At 31.6% G+C, this 20,436-nt stretch overlaps 1 protein-coding gene and 1 non-coding gene across 2 annotated transcripts; both read left to right on the top strand.

The window, feature by feature from the left end:
• The first annotated feature begins 4,870 nt into the window (after nt 1–4,870).
• On the top strand, nt 4,871–4,952 carry TRNAS-AGA (transfer RNA serine (anticodon AGA)). The gene has a single exon. It is a non-coding gene; the product is annotated as a tRNA-Ser (tRNA).
• A 4,918-nt stretch (nt 4,953–9,870) lies between these two features.
• On the top strand, nt 9,871–19,392 carry LOC142608023 (putative sulfate transporter 3.3). The gene is made up of 13 exons (XM_075779728.1): nt 9,871–10,210; nt 10,351–10,399; nt 10,513–10,720; nt 10,859–11,030; nt 12,331–12,396; nt 15,961–16,074; nt 16,173–16,289; nt 17,250–17,376; nt 17,658–17,944; nt 18,393–18,583; nt 18,672–18,757; nt 18,957–19,033; nt 19,124–19,392. Exons 1-13 carry the CDS (start codon nt 9,914–9,916, stop codon nt 19,277–19,279), a joined length of 1,947 nt encoding a protein of 648 aa, XP_075635843.1. The 5' UTR covers nt 9,871–9,913; the 3' UTR covers nt 19,280–19,392.
• The last annotated feature ends 1,044 nt before the right edge of the window (nt 19,393–20,436 follow it).

Here is a 20,436-nt window from a genome sequence, read left to right as displayed (position 1 = left end):
ATTTTTCATAGATCTCATTACACTTTTTGGCACTATTTATAGACTGCACTATACTATTTCAATTAACTTTTACATTTATTTATAGTACTTTTAGTAATAATTTTTTAGTTTCAGCAAAAAAGTAGTATCCGAACACACCCTTACTACCGGTTTGGATTACGTTTCTAGTGCTGTGTTTGTGCGTTTATGTTTTTTTTTTTTTTTGAGAAGTCAGTTTTCACGTGATTATGCACTATTTAGTGGGTCCCATGCACTGTTCAAGGGACCCACAAGTACTTTATTCGGAAAAAAAACTTTAAAAATGGGTCTCATGGCATTATTCACACATTTAACAATTATTTTGCTACAGTGTTTTCAGTTTTCAATAAAATAAGCGGTATCCAAATGGACCCTTAGTGTATGTTTGGCAAAAATTATTTTTGCCAACTTATTTTATTATTCAACTTATTTTTGTTACTATTCATGAGCCTCACTGCAATTTTTTTTACTATTTATGCGTCCCACTGTATTATTTAAACTAACTTTTACCTTTATCTATTGTACTTTCAGCAAAAAGTTTTATGTTTCAGCAACATAAGCGGATTCCAAACAGACCCTTAGTATGAGAAGCTATTTTTATGCTTGGCCAGTGGTCCGACATAAAAAAAAGAAAAAGAAAAGTAAGCTTACAAGGAAGCAAGTTTTTTCTTTGCCAATACCATTATGCACCAATGTATTAAAAAGGGGGATGCTACATTTAGTACGAATTTGGTGTGTCAACTTTTAATTATAAAACAAAAAATTAATTCAGAAATTTAATTATTATGTTGTTGATTTGAAATTAACATCAATTATATATGTTAATTTGTAAACATTTTGTGGTAAAATTGATAGCAAATTTAACTAGGAAAAGAACCCCACATCTCACCTTTGACCATTTAATATGAAAATTCAAACTTCATGAATACATATTGCACTAAGAAGGTTAGGTTGCTGATGTCCTCTCCAGTTACTTGATGTAAGCAACGCACCTCACAACTTTTATTGCATAATCACCTTTAGTTATTTATTGTGATGTGCATTGGACGATCAGACCTAAAGTCATGGAACTTCTTTTGTTTGGTTTTGGTGTTTTGTTGTTTGTAGTAATGCTCTGTTGATAGCCTTTTAGGGTCTTCAGTCAATTGCATTGTAAGTTACTCAATTCTCTAACAAAGTATGTGTTCAATGAATCAATATTAATTTCTTCGAGAGGATAGGCAAAGTTCAACCAACAAAAAGCTTACAACCTTTTCAACTAACTAGCAAACCCAATTCCAAAAACCAAAAAAAAAAAGGAAATACAGATATTCCAAATGGTATAAAGAAATCTATCCCTAATAGATTTGGGTACTTTCTTCATTGGATCTAGTCAGAATCTAACAGGAGCTATGACTGATTGGACAAAAACCTCTTGACTTTTTACACCACTTTTTTGAACTCAAACATTTTTGGTCTAGCCAGAGTAAGTACATGGTTGCAGCCTAACATTAAGACTCTTAACCTTCAAAGAGCTTACTTCTGATTGAACTTTTCATTCAATCATTTACATCTCTCTTGATAAAACATATGCTGAAAACCATCTTCTATACTTAGTTGGTCAAGAAGCATTTAAAGAAGAGGCAAATGTTAACAAGCACCGCATAGGTGCTTGTTAAGGTTGTACAAAAGTGAGTCTTATTTAATAAAAAAATTAAATAAATAAATGAAAAGGACATAAAACTAGTCATTTTGGTTATTTTAATATTTTTTCTCTCTACAAAGTTGACCCCACACTGAAAAATATTACATAAAGCTGCAGAAAAAACAAAAAATTGTACAATAAAAAAGTCAAAAGTTGCTGTTAACGGGCACCTTACGGTGCCCATTAACACAACCCCAAAGAAAATATGGTTGCAACTCTCAGGCTAACTTCTACAGTAAGTACATAGACAATTTTCCATGTGCTAGAATTCATTGTCAAGTCAAGAAATACAAGAATGCTGAGAAATAGCTATGCTAAACCAGACTAGATTCTATCAGTTACTTGAGGCAACTTTCTTTACGTTACATCTCATGACTTGGAACAAGTGAAACTACTGGTTTTGGGAGGAAACTAGACAATTGCATAATGCAAAGTTAGGGATCCTACTTTGAATTTCTACCAGATCATTTTATCTAGCTGGAGGCCATAACCATATCTCTCTTTTATCACACACTAGATACCATCAATCTGTCCATACTTTAGCTTAGCTTGTACTTTAAGCTTGCAGTGAACTTGCTGAATCATTCAAGACTCTATGGCCATATTTCAAATATAGTGGTCCTGCAGGCTGCAGGGTGCCAATGATCATGCTAGAGATAAATTGAATTCCCTTTCCTTACTTTAGACTGTCAATAAAAGTTGAGCAATGCTCTTTAGCTGAAAAATATTCTTTCAAGTTTCAACCCCTTGTACTATGCAGTAGAAGAGGTTAAAACCCAAAATGTACTTGATCATTGCTACTACTCATTTCATAGCTGACTATAGGTAACTCCAACTAACATGCACCTAATTCCTATAGTTAGCAAGGATGGTAAAATAACACAATAGCCTTTTGTAACAACCCCTAGCTGTCATTATTATCTGTAATTAGTTTTTCAATTGTTCTCATTTAGATAAATTCTATTAGTTAGGGGACTCTTATATAATTTTTGTTCATTTCATGATTTTTTAAAAATAATTTTACCTTGTTTAGGTTAGGATTTTTAGTGATCCTAATATAAAGTGTTTCAATTCATTCCGCAGTCTATTATCGCTAATATTTTAGTCAATATATGAACTTTTCAGTGACAAATTTCAAACATTAGGCATGTAATTAGGCTTTAGCCACTGCAATCTTTAACAAAGTTAAAATTTGAAATGAAAACAGAATGTAATGGTAATACATTTTTGTGCAGACCATGAAAAGAACAACACCCTTAGTCCCTGACAAATTGACGTTCTCCTTTAACAATGTAAAGCAAAGTTAGCAATGTGACATTAGCATCTTTAACTATGTGACATTCTCCATTAACAATGTAAAGCAAAGTTATGCAATTCCACACGTCATGGCTTCAAATAGTTGGAGCTCCGCGAAAGCATGTGTCAAATGTTCCTCATCTCCACCAATTGTTTGTTTCTACCAGAAAAAGAAAGGATCTTTAACATATTCATCGACTTTTTGAAATATGGTTGACATTCACAGGGCCACATTTCTCACACCATCATTCATCGCTTTGTCATCCCAATAGCATATTTTCTTTGTGGTTTAAAAGAACTCCGTGGAAAAAGGAAACCTGTAATTGCTTTTGGACCATTAATATCACCTTGCTGAAAGAATGTTGGACAGTGGCTTATTATCTTCTAAAAGTAAAGAAAATACCTTTTACAATTATGTTGCGCTTACTTTTCATGCAGATTCTTGCTTTAATATAAAATTTTTAAATAGAATACTCACTTGAATCTAGAAGATCATTTCTAGCACCCTTTCTGTTCAGAAGAGATATGCTTGCTTGGATAACTATGATTTGCTTTTACCAAAAAGATACAAAATTAATCAGTAGCTAAAACCATCATTATAAGAGAGACATTGCATGTTTATGGTGTGACAATTAACCACTCAATTACATGCCTCATGTCATAGAATTTCAAGACTCTTTGAATTCATTTTTTTTGGTCCTTGAAATTTTCACATACTGACAAAAGTTTAATCATTATCGACCTCTTTTGCCTGATTTGTTGTGATTTCAGAATTATTGATAATTTTTCAATAAGAATAGAATACGTTTTAGAGGGTTGACTCCTAAGCACGTTTGTGTGATATCAACTTGGTATTCCTACAGCATACAACTGTTCTTTGTGTTATATCTTTGAAGATGCAACTATTTGATATAAGTCCTCTGAAATTTAAAGATAGTAGTATATTTTCACAAAGTTTAGAATAAAAACAAAGAGATAATTTATTATATATGAGTTTCAACCATTAGGAAGTATGAACTATTTGCAATTACATGTTAATAAGAAAAGCTTATTTTTATTGGTGGGACGGATCATGTGATTGTCCCCCATTATATTGAGAACAATTTCATCACTCGTCCTTGATCTTTTAAAAAAAGGGGGAAAATTGTGTTCATAATTATTTTTGCATCAAAATGGTCATAATGATTTTTATTTTTACTTTTAAACAAGATAGAATTTTATTTTAGAATATATATGTGTGAAAATCTCTTCTAGAAACTTGAATCCTGACCCTTGTCCCTCACACCCAACAAACACTTATACTTGTGGAGTGACCATTGCACCAAGAGTTTGCAGTGGTCATAATGATATGCTATCTGTAGTATATGGTGAGGCATTTAAAATCTTGTGATTAGCATCTTTTTTTTTTTTTATTTAAAAAAAAAACCCTCAAGTCTGCAAGTTTTCTATTTAAAAAAAAAAAAAATTCTTTTATCATTTTTCTTTTGATGAAGTTCTTAGATGATCAAAGACAAGATGCACATTTCCTACTTGCAGAACTGCAACTGGCCAAGAATGTTAGAGATCCAAATCTTGTCTATTATCATGTAACTTTATTATTATTTATAATTAATCAGCTCCTGTGATAGCCGTATAATGATTTTTCTTGACCGACCTTTTTTTGTTATTTTTATGTAATTCTCATTGGATTTATAAATATAACCTCTTCTTTATAGAAAGTGTGTTCCTCCAATGGAATGTCACTATTGTGCCTCTTTTGCACTTTTCTTTGAGATATACACTTGGTGGGTCCTTCACTGCTCCAATAATCGGTTCACCAGTTCCGTAATTTATATTATCTAGTATATGTTGAATGCAAATTGGAACATCATGGTGGGCGTGCCGGAGTGGTTATCGGGCATGACTAGAAATCATGTGGGCTTTGCCCGCGCAGGTTCGAATCCTGCCGCCCACGTTTATTTATTTATTTATTTTTTTAACTTTTTGCTAATTTATATGTAATTAATTAAAAGCATAATTTATATGTAATTAATTAAAATCATGTTTCTTTTTCTAGTGCTCATTTCTTCTTTTTATTTTATACTTTTTGCTAATTCATTTTGTAGTTAAAAGTTAAAACATAGCTTAATTTCGAGACTGTTTTCCAACCTACTGTTATTTTTAGATTTTTTGTTGTCAAATTTTTATTTGTTGTCCTCACTTATCTTTTCCATAAACATGTGATGTTTAAACTCATTCAACTGTGTAGTATCAATTATAATTTTACATTTTGTTTATTTATTTATTTATTTTCAATTGGATTACATTGCACTACTTCGAAGATTTAAGGTGTTTTAGAGTTTAATTTTGTATTATTTTCTATGTTACCATGTTGTGATATTAGATAATTCCATTAAAATTTTAATGGAGGATATCTAAAGATAAATTGAGTTGGTTTTGAAATTTGAGATTTAAATTGATGCAATTAATAGTTAAATGATCAGCTTGAAATTCGACCATTCAACAAAAATTAATAAAAATTTGTCCAACATGTTTGAATGGCTAAATTAGTCATTTAATATTCATTTTTTATCTTCTTCTTTTTTGTGCCTATCAAAACAGAAAAAGTAATTTCCAATACCAATAATTGTCTTCTTCTACCTAAAAGGAGAGAAAAAGATCATAAAGAAAAGTTTCCATCAATGGATTCGAATCCAATTTTTTTTCTTTATACATTTTCTTCTCTCTCTCTCTCTCAATTGTATATTCCTACAAGTTGCTACTTGTAGTGTTACTTGACCTTGAGTAGCCTGAAGGCCCTGGTCTACAAACCTCCTATCAGCTTCAGACCTCTCAATTGGGATAGCTTAAGATCTAATTTAGCTATAGATTGACCAAGTCTGAATTTTTAAGCAAAATGAATTGGATGGTTAACTCTCATTTAATTAAACAAAAACTTCAAGACTTCTCCTATATCCTAATGATATCCACTAGAAGGTGCTCTGTGACAAAAAATAATTGGTATGAATTCTTTGTTCTTATATAAGACTAGAGTCTTATACTTCATAATTGATTAATGCTAAATCAAAGAAGCCATCTTCTATTGCATATGTCACCAACAGACTAAAGACCAATCATGCTTGTTTTTCACATGGTCCAAACCCATAATATGCATGGCAATAATTATACAGAAGCACAAATCGGCAGCAACCACAATCTGATTTTGCGGTTGGTACTGAACTACTATAGACAATGGCCCATTTTAGAAGAGCAATGTGTGCGAATACAAAAAACTTCACAATATTTTTCAAAATAGTTGAATTAGCAAGTTCGGTTCTTATTTAAACCCACCATTAATATTATAATTTTTACCAACCAAGTAACAATCTATAAAAATTTTCAATTTAGAACATTGAGTGGCTTGAATCAAATAAATGATGACAAGCATCTTTTTTTCATTAAAAAAAAAATCATTTATATTCTTTCTCCTTCACTTTCACTTTTATGTCTCCAATGACATTCCATTCTAAACAAATGATGGTTTTCCTTCCAAAATTTGCTCCTATCCCTTCTCTTCATTCTTAAATTATAAGTAAGGAAAAGAAAAGGAAAAAGAATAGAAAAAAAAAAACAACATTGTAAGAGAATCTTTTTTTGATGAAAACATTGTAAGAGAATCTTTTTTAAGAGAATCTTAATGGAACTCTTGCTAGGAAAAGTATATGATACTTTTAAGGCTATGACAATTGAAAGGCCCACTTATCTTGTTGAATCATCAACCTTAAGTATAAATGAAGAATGAGGCTATCAAATGTATATATATCGAATATTAAATCAGAAATAATAAAAACTTTGTTCTACTTTTAATGTTCCACTTTATATTCCGTAAATTGTATTATTTTATCAAAATTCCATATGTTTGGATACTTTACAAAGAGAAAAAAAAAAAAAGATGTGTGACAACTTGACATACTATTTTTAATAGAACATAAAATAGTTGAACACTCAATACAGCACAAATGATTTTTTATATTCAAGTTAAATGAGTAGATTGGGCATGGTTGTTGTGCATTAGGGCGTGTGTGTTTATATATATATATATATATGAGATGGGTTCAAGTTACACCTGAGTTACACATTTTTTAAGTCATAGATTTCCGAAAGATCTAACGGTAAAAAAAAAAAAAAGCATTAAATGCTAATTGATTTACACATTATTCACTTAATTAATAGCAGTTTTGTTTCTCTCTCCATACTTATTGTTTAAAACCTTTTACATATATATTATTTTTTTGGCCAAATGACTTTACAAATATATTTACAATACTCTTTTACCCTATTAGTGCAGGCGTGCCAGTTCTCCGTTGTTCTTCATGATTATGAATAGGAGCAGCAAACCTCGACAAAAAATCAAGAACCAAGTCATCTTCCTCACAATCAAAACTACCATCAAAATTAAAAGCATAACTCTCTGGATCATACTGAAACTTGTTCCTATCTTTCTTGTTCTTGTTAATCCCAAATCCGCTGAACTTTCTCACAAAAGTCTTCCACTTCGGCTTGGTTGATACTTTTGTTACTAGCCTAACTTTATTCAATTTATTATATATGAAATGAGTTCAAGTTACACTTGGTTTATCTCCACAAGAGTTACACATTTTTTAAGCCGTAGATTTATGAGAGATCCAACGGATAAAAACAAAACACCATTATCCATTACAACATTAAATACTTACCTAATTAATAATCTCCTCATTAATATTTCTTATGTCTCTTTTTCTCTCTCCTTATTAAGTCTTTCTTTCCATTTTCTTTGCAATTTCTCCTATGTTTCTACTTTCTTAGTTTTTTTTTTTCTCCTTGAATATCACTTTCCTTATACCTGTTTTACAAAATGTTCAAGCAAAAATATTCATGGCAGGAGCTGCAAATGGCATCAGACAACTAAATGAGGAGAGAGAATGGTATTATAAGCACTCCAACAAATCATCCATGAATATCACTTCATTGTAGATTTATGTCTCTTTTTCTCTCTCCTTGATAGTATGTTTAGCAAATTAATGAAAAAAATGAAATAAAATTTTCAAGGAGTAAGTACTATTGTATCTAAATTCCTAACAAATTTTCATAAAAAAAAAAAAAATCAATTACATTTAAGGATGCCAGAAAGTGCAGAAATAAGGAGAAATAAAAAACATCAGTAGAGAAAATGGATGAAGACAGTAAACCAAATTTTATCAGATTGTATAGATTACGATAAGATAGAAACTATCCAAATTTGATCCAATTAAAATTTGTTTGTAATTCAAATTCATCCTAATGTTTACCCTCATCGTATGACAATAGTATGGCTAGAGGCCTATAAGTTCTTACAATCTTAAATACCTTTCTCTATATTAAACATTTGAAGATGTAGTATTAAATGGGGAGAGAGAAAAAAAATATATCTTAAATTAAATTAAATAATATGATAGTTGATTTTTTTTAGCCATTGAATCTCTCATAAATCTACGGCTTAAAAAATGTATAACTCTTATAGAGTTACACCAGGTGTAACTTGATCCCAACTCTCTTTCTATATATATAGGGGTCAACTAGCTCACATATTTCAATGATAAAGACAAAGTATGCTGATGCCTAAAGGATTGAGAAATAGAAACCAAGACTTTAAAATTGCTGAGGACAGAGAGTAGTGACATGTACTCTCGACTCAATACTACTCCACATATATTAAAATGGTTACTGCCATAGTTATGGCAACTCTGCACCGAATAAACAAATTCTTATCTTCTCAAACTCATAGCCAACATAGCACTATGGAGATGGTATATTTTTCATGAATAGGACACAATACTACTCAATACTACTCCACATATATTAAAATGGTTACTGCCATAGTTATGGCAACTCTGCACCGAATAAACAAATTCTTATCTTCTCAAACTCATAGCCAACATAGCACTATGGAGATGGTATATTTTTCATGAATAGGACACAATATTTTTCAGTATTGCTAATATGATATGTTGTGATTGGAATAATATTATTTTTGCGTGAATCTATCATAAACACTACTTTTATAATTATGCATCAGTTATAACAGCATGTGAAAAAGTTTGTATCTGAGGGCTTTGAGTAAGGAGTTAGGTCATGCATGTATTGTGGCATATCACTGCCATGTGGTTGCATATCCTTGGTCACATTAGGCTTAAATTAATACTATGTTATGACATATACATGATTTGGTTTATCCACATAAAGGTGCCTGAGCATCGCATAATACCAACTAGATTTCACTTTCTCTCTCCCTCTCTCTTCCATTTCTGATCTGTATTTAACACTAAAACCATCCTCATTAAATTCATAAACAGCATAGAGAATTGAACCACCATTCCTTAATGAGAGAGAACTGAAGAAAGGAAGGAATATCCGGCCAAAATATTCCATTTTCTTGTTAGCAACAAATGCCACAACTAATTCCATGGCACACTGGTTTATGTACCTCTAATACTGTTCACACCTCTTCCCCTCTATTTACCTTGTGTGCACATTTCTTAGTGATTTTTGAAAACTCAACAAGCGGCAACCCTTCATAACCAATCATATGTGGCCAAATTTACCAATTTCCATAGACAAGGCCCTTCAACGTGCCCAAAAAGTAAGTTGCCTCAACTACCACAACATTGCTATTTTGATAAGCCTTAACATAAAATCTCAGAGTATTTTATATATATATATATATATATTTATATATGTGTGTGTACATAGTAGCCAAGTATTACTACTGCTTTGTATTTTAGCGGTCTTGCAAAGGTTGATTGATGGGGTGGAGACTCACATATATAAAAAGAGAGCTAGGATTTGATCAACCAAAGTAAAACATACCACTTTCTCTTAGCCAAAAAAAAAAAAGAAAAAAATACCACTTTCTTTACAATGGAAGCCAAAGCTAGTACCATGCACTCTCACTGCTTGGAAATAGCCATGGAAGCACACAAGGTTGTTACACCACCCCCTATGAGCACCTTACAGAAGCTGAAGCTCAGACTCAAGGAAACCTTCTTCCCTGATGACCCTTTGCGCCAATTCAAAGGCCAACCAACGAAGAAGAAATTGATACTTGGAGCTCAGTATATCTTTCCTATTCTTCAATGGGGTCCTAATTACAGCCTCAAACTCTTCAAATCTGACATTGTTGCTGGTCTCACCATTGCTAGCTTAGCCATTCCCCAGGTTAGTCATCTCACTTGCTATATTCTTTTTCACATTTCCTTTCATTTCATACTTTTTTAGCCTGAGCTTTTTAAAGTGAAATAATGAAATACCATGCATTGATTGAACCTGTTTCCTTTATGACCCTTTTTTCTTTACAGGGCATCAGTTATGCTAAGCTTGCTAATCTGCCACCTATTGTGGGTCTATGTGAGTATATGTATATCCTTTTTTTCAACTTCTTTTATACCTAAATTTAAAGCATATACTGTTCTATTGTCTGTAACTCACTCCTCTTTCTTCTGTTGGTTTTACACATAAAGATTCCAGCTTTGTCCCTCCACTTGTGTATGCTGTTCTTGGGAGTTCTAGGGACCTAGCAGTAGGACCTGTTTCCATTGCTTCTCTTATACTAGGATCCATGCTTAGGCAAGAAGTGTCTCCAAGCAAAGACCCCCTCTTGTTTCTTCAACTAGCCTTTTCTTCAACCTTCTTTGCTGGTCTCTTCCAAGCTTCTTTAGGATTATTAAGGTGATCTCTTTTTTCTTCTTCTATATATCTTTCCACCAAAAAAAAAAGAAGATTTTTCCTTTCCTTAATGAAAAGTTGTGGAATTAATAATTGCACGTTTGTTTGTTTGTTTGTTTCTTTTTTTGGTTTGAATTGCAGGCTTGGATTTATTATTGACTTTCTTTCGAAAGCTACTCTTATTGGCTTCATGGCTGGAGCTGCTATTATAGTCTCTCTGCAACAGCTTAAGAGCCTCCTTGGAATCACTAATTTCACCAAACAAATGGGTTTGGTTCCTGTTTTAAGCTCTGTTTTCCACAACAGAAATGAGGTATTACTGGTTTCTAAAAAAAAAAAAAAAAAAAAGAAGAAAAGAAGTCTTACTTTCTTATCAATCGATACTAATTAACTGACACATTCAATATTGGAAAAGGCCTACAGTTACTTAACCAGGATTATATATAACATTCGGATTCAGATCCTCTAGAGTTCTTAGGAACTCTACCAAGTAGAGTTCATTAAATCTTAACCACTCTTTAATGATTTAATGGTTTAGATTCTGCCATGTCAGCATTTCATTAATAATATTCTTAAAATAATAAAATAATGTTGTAAACAAAACAATTAAGATGATTGTTAATGAAATGCTGACATGGCAGAATCTAGACCATTAAATCATTAAAGAGTGGTTAGGATTTAATGAACTCTACTTGGTAGAGTACCCTAGGAACTCTAGAGGATCTGAATCCATAACATTCTTCTAAAAATAATAGTAATTAATAATTTTTTTGATACACCATTAATTACACTCTTAAAAAGGACATGATTATTATTATTATTTTTTTGTTGGTAAACAGACATGCTTATTTGTCAGTAAACTTTCTAAATTTATTCAATAATACCATCATTGTATTTTCAGAATACCGGATAATTATTTAATACTGGTACGTAGCATAATATTATAGTACATGTTCATTATAATTTTTTTTTATCGTATAATTTTGTTATGGTAATTGTTGCAAGCAGCCAACCACCGTCAATCTCTTGCTATTCTGTGCTAATTAAAGGACCTCGGTTTTGATGTTATCATCTTATGTGATGACATTTAAGGTCTTCTAAACAACACAATAAAAGTTTCTAAAAACTTTTATTAAAAAAAACACAATAAAAAGAGTACAGTGGGAATTGTGCAGAACAGAATGTAATATTCCCTCTGTTACTTTCTGACTTTTACTAGCAAGTAGCATAATGAATAAGAGAGAGAGTTTGAAAAAAAAAATTCCTAATTTCTTATTATTATAATAATATAATTTTTTCAAATCTCACCCTTTTTTTTTTTTTTACAATTGTATTATTACCAACTTTCAACAAACATGCAACTAGATTTTTTTAACAAAAAGTTAATCTAAGTTTACGACTCAAGTTTTATTTTAAAATCAAAATGTTAATATCTTTCATTTTGCTGCTATATTCATTGTTGTACTTTCAACAAATACGCAAATTATAAACGATTTAACAAAGAATTAATCTAAATTCACGAAGTCGTGACTCAAAATCTTCTTTTAAACCATGGTACTTTGCAGCTAATATATATGCATTAGGTACTAATGTAATTCATTGTTTTCCTGCAGTGGTCATGGCAAACTATAGTCATGGGATTTTGCTTCCTTGTCTTACTATTATTGGCAAGACACGTGGTAAGTTATTCCCCTTCACTGTACTCTCTTTTTCTGCAAGTATTACTTATTGCCACACAAAAAAGATGAAAAAAAATCTGCAGTAGAGGACAATTTCATTGTTCGATCTGTATTTATTATGATAGACTGTTTTTACCAATTTTATAGTTCATACAATTGACGGTTGCATAGAATCATGGATCACAAACTTTCCCTAGAAAAACACAAACACAAACACACACAAGTGGGGTCAACAAGAAAATTATAAGTTACTATCATACTATGACCCAAAACCTTTTTTCTTGGTAAGTAAATATGACCCATAAACCTTCAAATATCTTTCACAATTGTGGTAGTAATTGCCTAGGGATAAAGTATATGGCAAAAGCAAACCCAAAAGGAAGTTTGTCTTGGCTATGGCTCACGTTATAGTAATTGCAAAGACTCGTACACGTACTCGTTTGGATTGTAATTTGCATGTATAACACGTGTCATTTGTTGCCATGATTGAGTTTTGGTTGGTCCAATTTTTTTTAATACCAATGCAAACTTTTTTATTAGTTGTTGATCCACGGCAGCTAGTTCTCGTTCAAACCCTCAAAATAATCAATTATGTAATTGATCTTGTGGATAAAGCAAATCATAGACATCTCATAACATAAAATATTGTTTTAAGCCTAATGCGATCAATCATACTTAGCTAGATATTTGCTACAAAGGGTTGAGAGAGAGAGAGAGAGAGAGAGAGAGAGATTTATATAGGTCTCTCTCTCTCTCTTTCCCTCAACCCTTTGTAGCAGATATCTAGCTAAGTACCATCTAGATTTTTATAGCAAAAAGATTTTAATAATTAATGAAGTTGATGGTTATCGTAGGGTATTTCTACTTTCTATAGCAAAAAGAATTCTATAACATAACACTATTATATTTTAACTCATAATTTAATAATTAAAACAACTAAACAAGTAGAAATATTGTGGATTGGGAATCGACATACTTTTGTATTATAATATTCAATTGTAAGCATAAATTAGCACAAGTAGCTAGCTGGGTCTTATCATGTTTATGATTAAACATTAAATAAGTAAGTTTTGGCTCCTAAAAGAGGAGAAGGGAGAAGTTCCTAATTAAATAGGTTTTGGCTCGTAAAAGAGGGGAAGGGAGAAGGGAAGGGAAAAATTCAAAATTTCGAATAACTTGTTAAACTGCAAATTGTTTCAAAAACTTAAATTATTGGGATATAGTAAATTTAATCATTTAATCAAATACTTCTAACACTCATTTTATGTGTGAGCTCAAGTGGAGGAGACATGAATCGAATTCATGATTTCTTGTTCTGATATCATATTAAATTACTGTTTATTCTAGAAATTTAAATTATTGAGATATGATAAATTTATTCTTTTAACCGCATATTTTTTACATCACTACCTTTGCTAAAGTGTACGTATCTCCAATAGTTGTCCTGCGACTTAGGGTCTGTTTGGATAGAACTTATTTTGCTGAAACTGAAAACTGAAAACTGAAAACTGAAAACACTGTAGCAAAATAATTTTTAAATGTGTGAATAGTGCTGTGGGACCCATTTTTAATGAAAAAGTTGCTGAAAAGTGAATTTTGTGAGACCTGTAAACAGTACATTTGTGCACTGTTCATCACTGAAAAGTCCATCTATGCGGCTGGGTTAAAAAAAAAAAACCAAAAACGCGGACGTGGACGCCAGACTTGGATCCAAACGCCCTCTTAAGGTTAATTAGGTACCTTTTTTTTTTCTTCTTTTTTCTAGAATAAGAAAGGTTAGGTGGGATGACCTTATCCTTATGTGACTATCCTAGTTGAACATGATAATAGTAGCTTTCTATTCATAGGAATTATACCTTGGGAGTGTAGGTGTAGCTAGATAATAAGAAAGTCACATGCGCTCTCTTAAGTAAAAAGCTGAGCAATAATTTGACCTGAGTCCCATCTTGAGAAAGATTATTTTAAATATGGGAGGTTTGAGTCACGATGAATTTTAACATATTGTGTTTCTAGATCTAACATCGTCAAAAGGAATCTCTCTCTCTCTCTCTCTCTCTCTCTCTCTCTCTCTCTCTCTCTCTCTCTCTCTCTCTCTCTCTCTCTCTCTCTCTCTCTCTCTCTCTCTCTGGTATACTTGTTTTTCCAATTAATTATTGGATTGTAGTCTAGTTTGCAGTAAACATATCTGTTTTAATATAACTCTCATTTGACCCTTTTACAATGTTCACTCTCATTAGCTTCAAATGCCTCTCTTTTCTTTCTTCATAGCCTTCAAGAAATATTGTGATTATTCTAACTTTCTTAAAAGTTAAACACTGTGATTATTATAACTTTCTTAAAAGTTGAGCTTAAATTGTAGTTTTATATAGAAAATTATATGAAATGAAAAAAAAAATAAATAAAAGATAACTAAGCGTAAAACAATAACCTTTGAAAATTTTGACGCACTCACGTACTTCCTTTTTATTTTATTTCATTGTTATATCATTATTTTTTGTATTTAATTTATTAATCTAGAATATTTGCAAAAAATTGGAAAAAAAATTCCTTATGTAATTAATTGGGAATAAAATAATGGTCTTTCAAAAAAATAATTTCCAACATAGACGTTAAGAATTATATTAATCCTTCCACCAAATAATTAAATTATAAAAATAAAAAATAAAAACCTATAATTAAAAAAAAATGAAAGATCAAGTCACTTTTGTGGCATTAATAGCTGTTTAGGTCGCTGTGGCAATTTCTTATAAACTTTTGTTAAATCTGCACCATGACTAATAGTAAATCATATTCCAACTCAATTTATATATGGTAAAATTCAGTTATCATTGAGATATCTTTGGCTCACGATGTATGAAATTTATTTTCATTAATAAAATTATTAGTCTTTTCATCAAAAAGAAAAATTTTATTTCCTGATTTTTTTATTCTTTTCTGACTCATTATACAATGACACAAATTATATATGCTCTTCTTCTTTATGGTAGGCCTTACCAATTATTGAGGTACATCCTGTCCTAACTATACACCATATTTTAACTTAATTGTCCAATATTGGATAGTGGCTATTTCCTGATTGAATGGTCTAGACTTATACTACTGTGTGTATAATATCTTTTTTCTTTTATTCTTCATTTTTGTCCACGGGCCATGTGTGTGTCTATATATATATAAAAGATGGGTTTTGTACGTCTAGTTAATAGGGCCCATATCCTTGACCCATATGGAAAAATATTCTTACACACTAATTTGTGAATTTTTGTTGCTCTCATATGGAAAAATATTCGTACACATTTGTTATTGTGCTCTGTATATATTTCCTTTGAAAAACACTATTTTAGTTAAAATTATGAAATTATGTTCACTATTTTAGTTAAAATCGTGAAATTATGTTCACTATTTTAATTAAAATTGCTATTTTTAAAATATAATTTAAGCCAATTTGACAGTAAATATACGATGGTGTAATGAAAAGTGTACGATAATTATACCCCAGACCTGGTGTATAACATTTTTCTTTGACAAGTCAATAATTGACTATTGATCGAGATGCGTGCAATGCAGAGCATGAAAAGGCCAAAGTTGTTCTGGGTTTCAGCTGGAGCGCCACTTGTGTCTGTGATAGTCTCAACACTCCTAGTCTTTGCATCCAAAGCTAATAATCATGGCATCAGTGTGGTAAGTTCATGCATGAATACCCCCAAACAGAAAAAGTTCGTAACTAGTAAAATGTTTCACTATCATTACTAAAGTTTTCAATTGGTTCTGTTTGGTAGATTGGAAAATTACAAGAAGGATTGAACCCACCTTCATGGCACATGTTGCACTTCCATGGCAGCCACCTGGGGCTGGTAATGAAAACCGGGCTTGTCACTGGCATTTTATCCCTCACTGTAAGATTCTCTGTCGGCTACTTATTTGTTACATGACTTACATCATAACCAGAACAATTTTCTTTATTACTTTATGTAGTTTTAGTAAATGATAGAATTCATGAAGTCTGTTCTTTTTTATTTATGGAATGATACCCTTCCATTTAATGTTACTCCCCATAATTAATTGTCCTTTTTATAAACTCTTAAGTGAAAGTTAGTGTTCAGTTAATGAGTATCATTAGAAAATTTGTTAATAAATCATTTTAAAACAATCGCGCACTTTTGGTGTGGTGATCACTCTACAAGTATAAATGTTTGTGAAATGTAGAGTGCAATAGTCGAGATTTAAGTCTCTAGGAGAAAGTTTCACACATATATACACTTAGGCTAGACTAAAGTAGAAATTCTATCTCGTATAAAAAAAAAATTTAAAAAAATTCTAATATCACTCCGATTTTAAGAAAGTTCAAATATAAAAAATTGTCAAAAAAATAAGTTGCTCACTTTTTTCCTTTCCTATAAAAAGTTTATAAACGTAATATTTCTTAAATGAATACCCTTAGGGCATTCATTAACAAAATCCAAGTATTGGTTAACATTTTCCTTAATTAATAAGTCTTATTATTATGTAAGAGGAGGGTTTTGTTACATGTTAAAAATGTTAAAGAATGTTAAATGTTTAATTATTAATTGCAATATAATTTTTCAAAAGCAAAAAAAAATACATTCATTAATGATTTATTAATACTCAAATAAAATTTCATGTACTTTTATTGATATTTGTGTATAATTTAACTCTATAATTTTTTAAAATAAAAATCATTTAATGAAGTAGTAAATGCTTTTTAACTTTTCCCTTTAATTCATTGGTTAACAAAAGACTAGAGGGTGTTTATTACAAATAATTAATGTGCCAAACACACTACATTTTAATAAAAATATCATCATTAATTGTTATTATAACTTTTTTGGGAACAGGAAGGTATTGCAGTGGGAAGAACTTTTGCTGCTTTAAAGGATTACCAAGTGGATGGAAATAAGGAGATGATAGCAATTGGGTTGATGAATGTTGTTGGCTCCTCTACTTCTTGCTACGTTACAACAGGTGCATAGTTACCCCTTCATAATTCAAAAGTGAATACTAGTATTATAAGTGTGTGTATATATATATATATATGTATGTATGTATATCAAATGTCATTGTCACTTAAAATTTAAATAACTTAAAACTATGTATGTCATCAAATTCAAAAATTAAAATCTTAACCGTGAAATAAATTTTAGTTGAAATGAAGAGGAAGATAATCCTATTCCTTAAGCCTTTTTCCTAAAGTTTCAAGACTTTGCTTAAAAATACGTATTTTCTAATACAGCATTGAATTGCAGGTGCATTCTCAAGGTCAGCTGTCAATCACAATGCAGGAGCAAAAACAGCAGCCTCTAACATAGTAATGTCAGTGACAGTTATGGTGTCACTTCTCCTCCTTATGCCTCTGTTCCAATACACACCAAATGTTGTACTGGGTGCAATCATAGTCTCGGCAGTAGTTGGTCTCATTGATATCCCAGCTGCATATCAAATTTGGAGGGTTGACAAATACGATTTTATCGTATTGTTATGTGCATTCTTGGGTGTTATTTTCATCTCTGTCCAAGATGGCCTTGCCTTTGCGGTATGTATATAGTTTCTGCAACTTCTAGAAAATACATTGTTAGGTTCACATCATCTTAGGATTAGCTTTGTGGTTTGTGTCACAATTAAGCATCTTCTTTGCTCATTGAATTGGCTTAGGATGTTGTACTAGACATCATTTTAACTCTCAGTAATTAATCTAAAATCTTCTTGCAGTAAAGAATGTGGCACTCTCTAACTAGTATAAAGAAGAAGGCATCTAAAAAAGTGTTAATTATATCGCACGCATGACAGACATTATTTTGGGGAGATAACACCTTGAAGAGACTAGGAATACTGTTTAACCCAAAAGCTTAAGTATCATGAGTGTTATGGGATTGAGCCCCACCATGTTATATTAGTTCCTCAACTTCTTTATTTTATCTATACGTGGTACCTTCACTCACACGTGTATACCAAACAAGAATGACAATGATGTTTATGGTCAGGTTGGACTATCCATTTTCAAGATCCTGCTGCAAATTACAAGGCCAAAAATAGTGATGTTGGGGAATATACCTGGGACACAGATATATCGAAATCTGCACCATTACAAGGAAGCTGTAAGAGTCCCTGGATTCCTCATTTTAAGCATTGAAGCTCCCATCAACTTTGCTAATATCACATATCTCAATGAAAGGTTGGTTGTTACTCTATAATCTTATATTAACAAACCAAGTCAGTTTATGTAGTAATTTTGGTCAAATCCTTTTTGTTATACAACGAAGGATTTTGAGATGGATTGAAGAATATGAAGCAGAAGAAGACAGTAAAAAACAGTCAAGCCTCCAATTTGTGATTTTGGAAATGTCAGGTAAAGTTAATTTTAGAATGAATTCAATTTTAGAATTATGTTTTCAAATTGATGTTGTTCACTTCAGCCAATATGCACTTTCTACTAATGGTGGTTATTGTCATTCTGGAGCAACAATTTATCATTTTTTGTTCAAGCCTATTGAACAAAGCCAAATGCAATTTACAAACTATAACACACAAAATCTTTATACTATCAGCTGTGAGTGCCATAGACACAAGTGGAGTCTCTCTCTTCAAGGATTTGAGAAAAACAATGGAAAAGAAAGGTGTTGAGGCAAGTGCATAAAATCTCTTATATAGTTCTTTTATATCCTTTTTGTAGCTGTTAGTCTCATACCTCAATTGTTTTTAATTGGCTTCACAGCTTGTACTGGTGAATCCTTTGGGTGAGGTAATGGAAAAAATCCTGAAGGCAGATGAAGCTCAGGATTTCATGAGACCGGATAGCCTTTACTTGACAGTTGGAGAGGCTGTAGCTTCACTCTCATCAACAATGAAGGATCAATCATCAACCATGTAAAATGAAGTAGCATATACAAAGTATTGCTCACTATGAATTACGTGTTTGACAAGAAACCCTGATAAAATTAATATTGCATATAAATAAAGCATTATAGTTTCCATATATTTAAATGGTATATCTCATTTGCCTACTAGAAGTATTGGTGGCTGTAAATTTTACCTGAGAGTTCAATTCCAATGTCCATGAATGTTGCTTCAACAAGTATCAGAACAAATTAGGCAAGATTGTTCGATCTCTTCTTTACACATTTCCTTTTATGATAACATATGGGCTGGATATAGGTTTGCAGTTTCACCCACAAAGGATATGGAACAAGGCATTAAGGGTATGGAATGTGAAGGCTATATGTTGGAGCATTTTAATATTAATTAATTAAAATAAATAAATATTACAATATAAATGTAAAAATGTGGGAGTGTGGTTAAGTTCAGAAGAAAATACATCTATTAATCCTATGTTTTTGGAGTATGATGCTACCAAAATCAAATTGATGAAATTTGAAGTTAAATGCAGGCGGAAAAAAAAAAATTGTTTACATATATAATGAACAAAGGACCAATCCATTTTTTTAGTTTTGAAATAATGCACGGCTATATTTTTCACATAAGATGAAGATAGGTTATGTGCGCATGGGCTTTACACTACATTTGGGCCTCTTGTGCCATTAGGCCCATTACATATCAAATCAATCTATTATTATTTAACATCCCCTCAAAATCAAGGTAGAGGATTGATGAAGCATTGATTTACGAATAACATTTGTGAAGATACCTCGAAGAAATCTTAAATGATTCCTTAAAAATGTTCTTGAAAGTGACCTGATTGGTTGGATATGGATCAGCCACAATTGAGGAAGATTTATGGAAATTGGGATGATGACTTCGAAGGAATGCTAGAAGAAGGTTGCAAAGGCTTGATAATGGCTGCATCGATGACCAAGGAAGAGCTGCTATGGCCTGACAAGGGTCGAAGAATGGCTACACTAATGGCCTGGGAAAAATTGGCGAAGGACATCATGATAAAGCACATGTGAGTGAGTTAGCGACTTTTGCATTTACAGGGTCCAAATGGATCAATTTGAGTGATTTAGGGGATTTAAACAAGCAAATGGAACCTAAAAGATCAATATATGTGGAAAAAAATATGGAATAGGG

Source organism: Castanea sativa, chromosome 8, assembly GCF_040712315.1.
Source record: "Castanea sativa cultivar Marrone di Chiusa Pesio chromosome 8, ASM4071231v1".
Taxonomy (NCBI): domain Eukaryota; kingdom Viridiplantae; phylum Streptophyta; class Magnoliopsida; order Fagales; family Fagaceae; genus Castanea; species Castanea sativa.
Note: the sequence above shows the minus strand (reverse complement) of the source record. Positions and strands in the feature narration are given on the sequence as shown.

Excerpts from the sequence above, each read along its gene's own strand:
- LOC142608023 (XM_075779728.1), top strand. The coding sequence starts at position 9,914 with ATGGAAGCCAAAGCTAGTACCATGCACTCTCACTGCTTGGAAATAGCC. Across the intron at positions 10,211-10,350 it reads CTAGCTTAGCCATTCCCCAG|GGCATCAGTTATGCTAAGCT; the intron begins GTTAGTCATCTC and ends TTTTCTTTACAG. Across the intron at positions 17,945-18,392 it reads AAGATGGCCTTGCCTTTGCG|GTTGGACTATCCATTTTCAA; the intron begins GTATGTATATAG and ends GTTTATGGTCAG.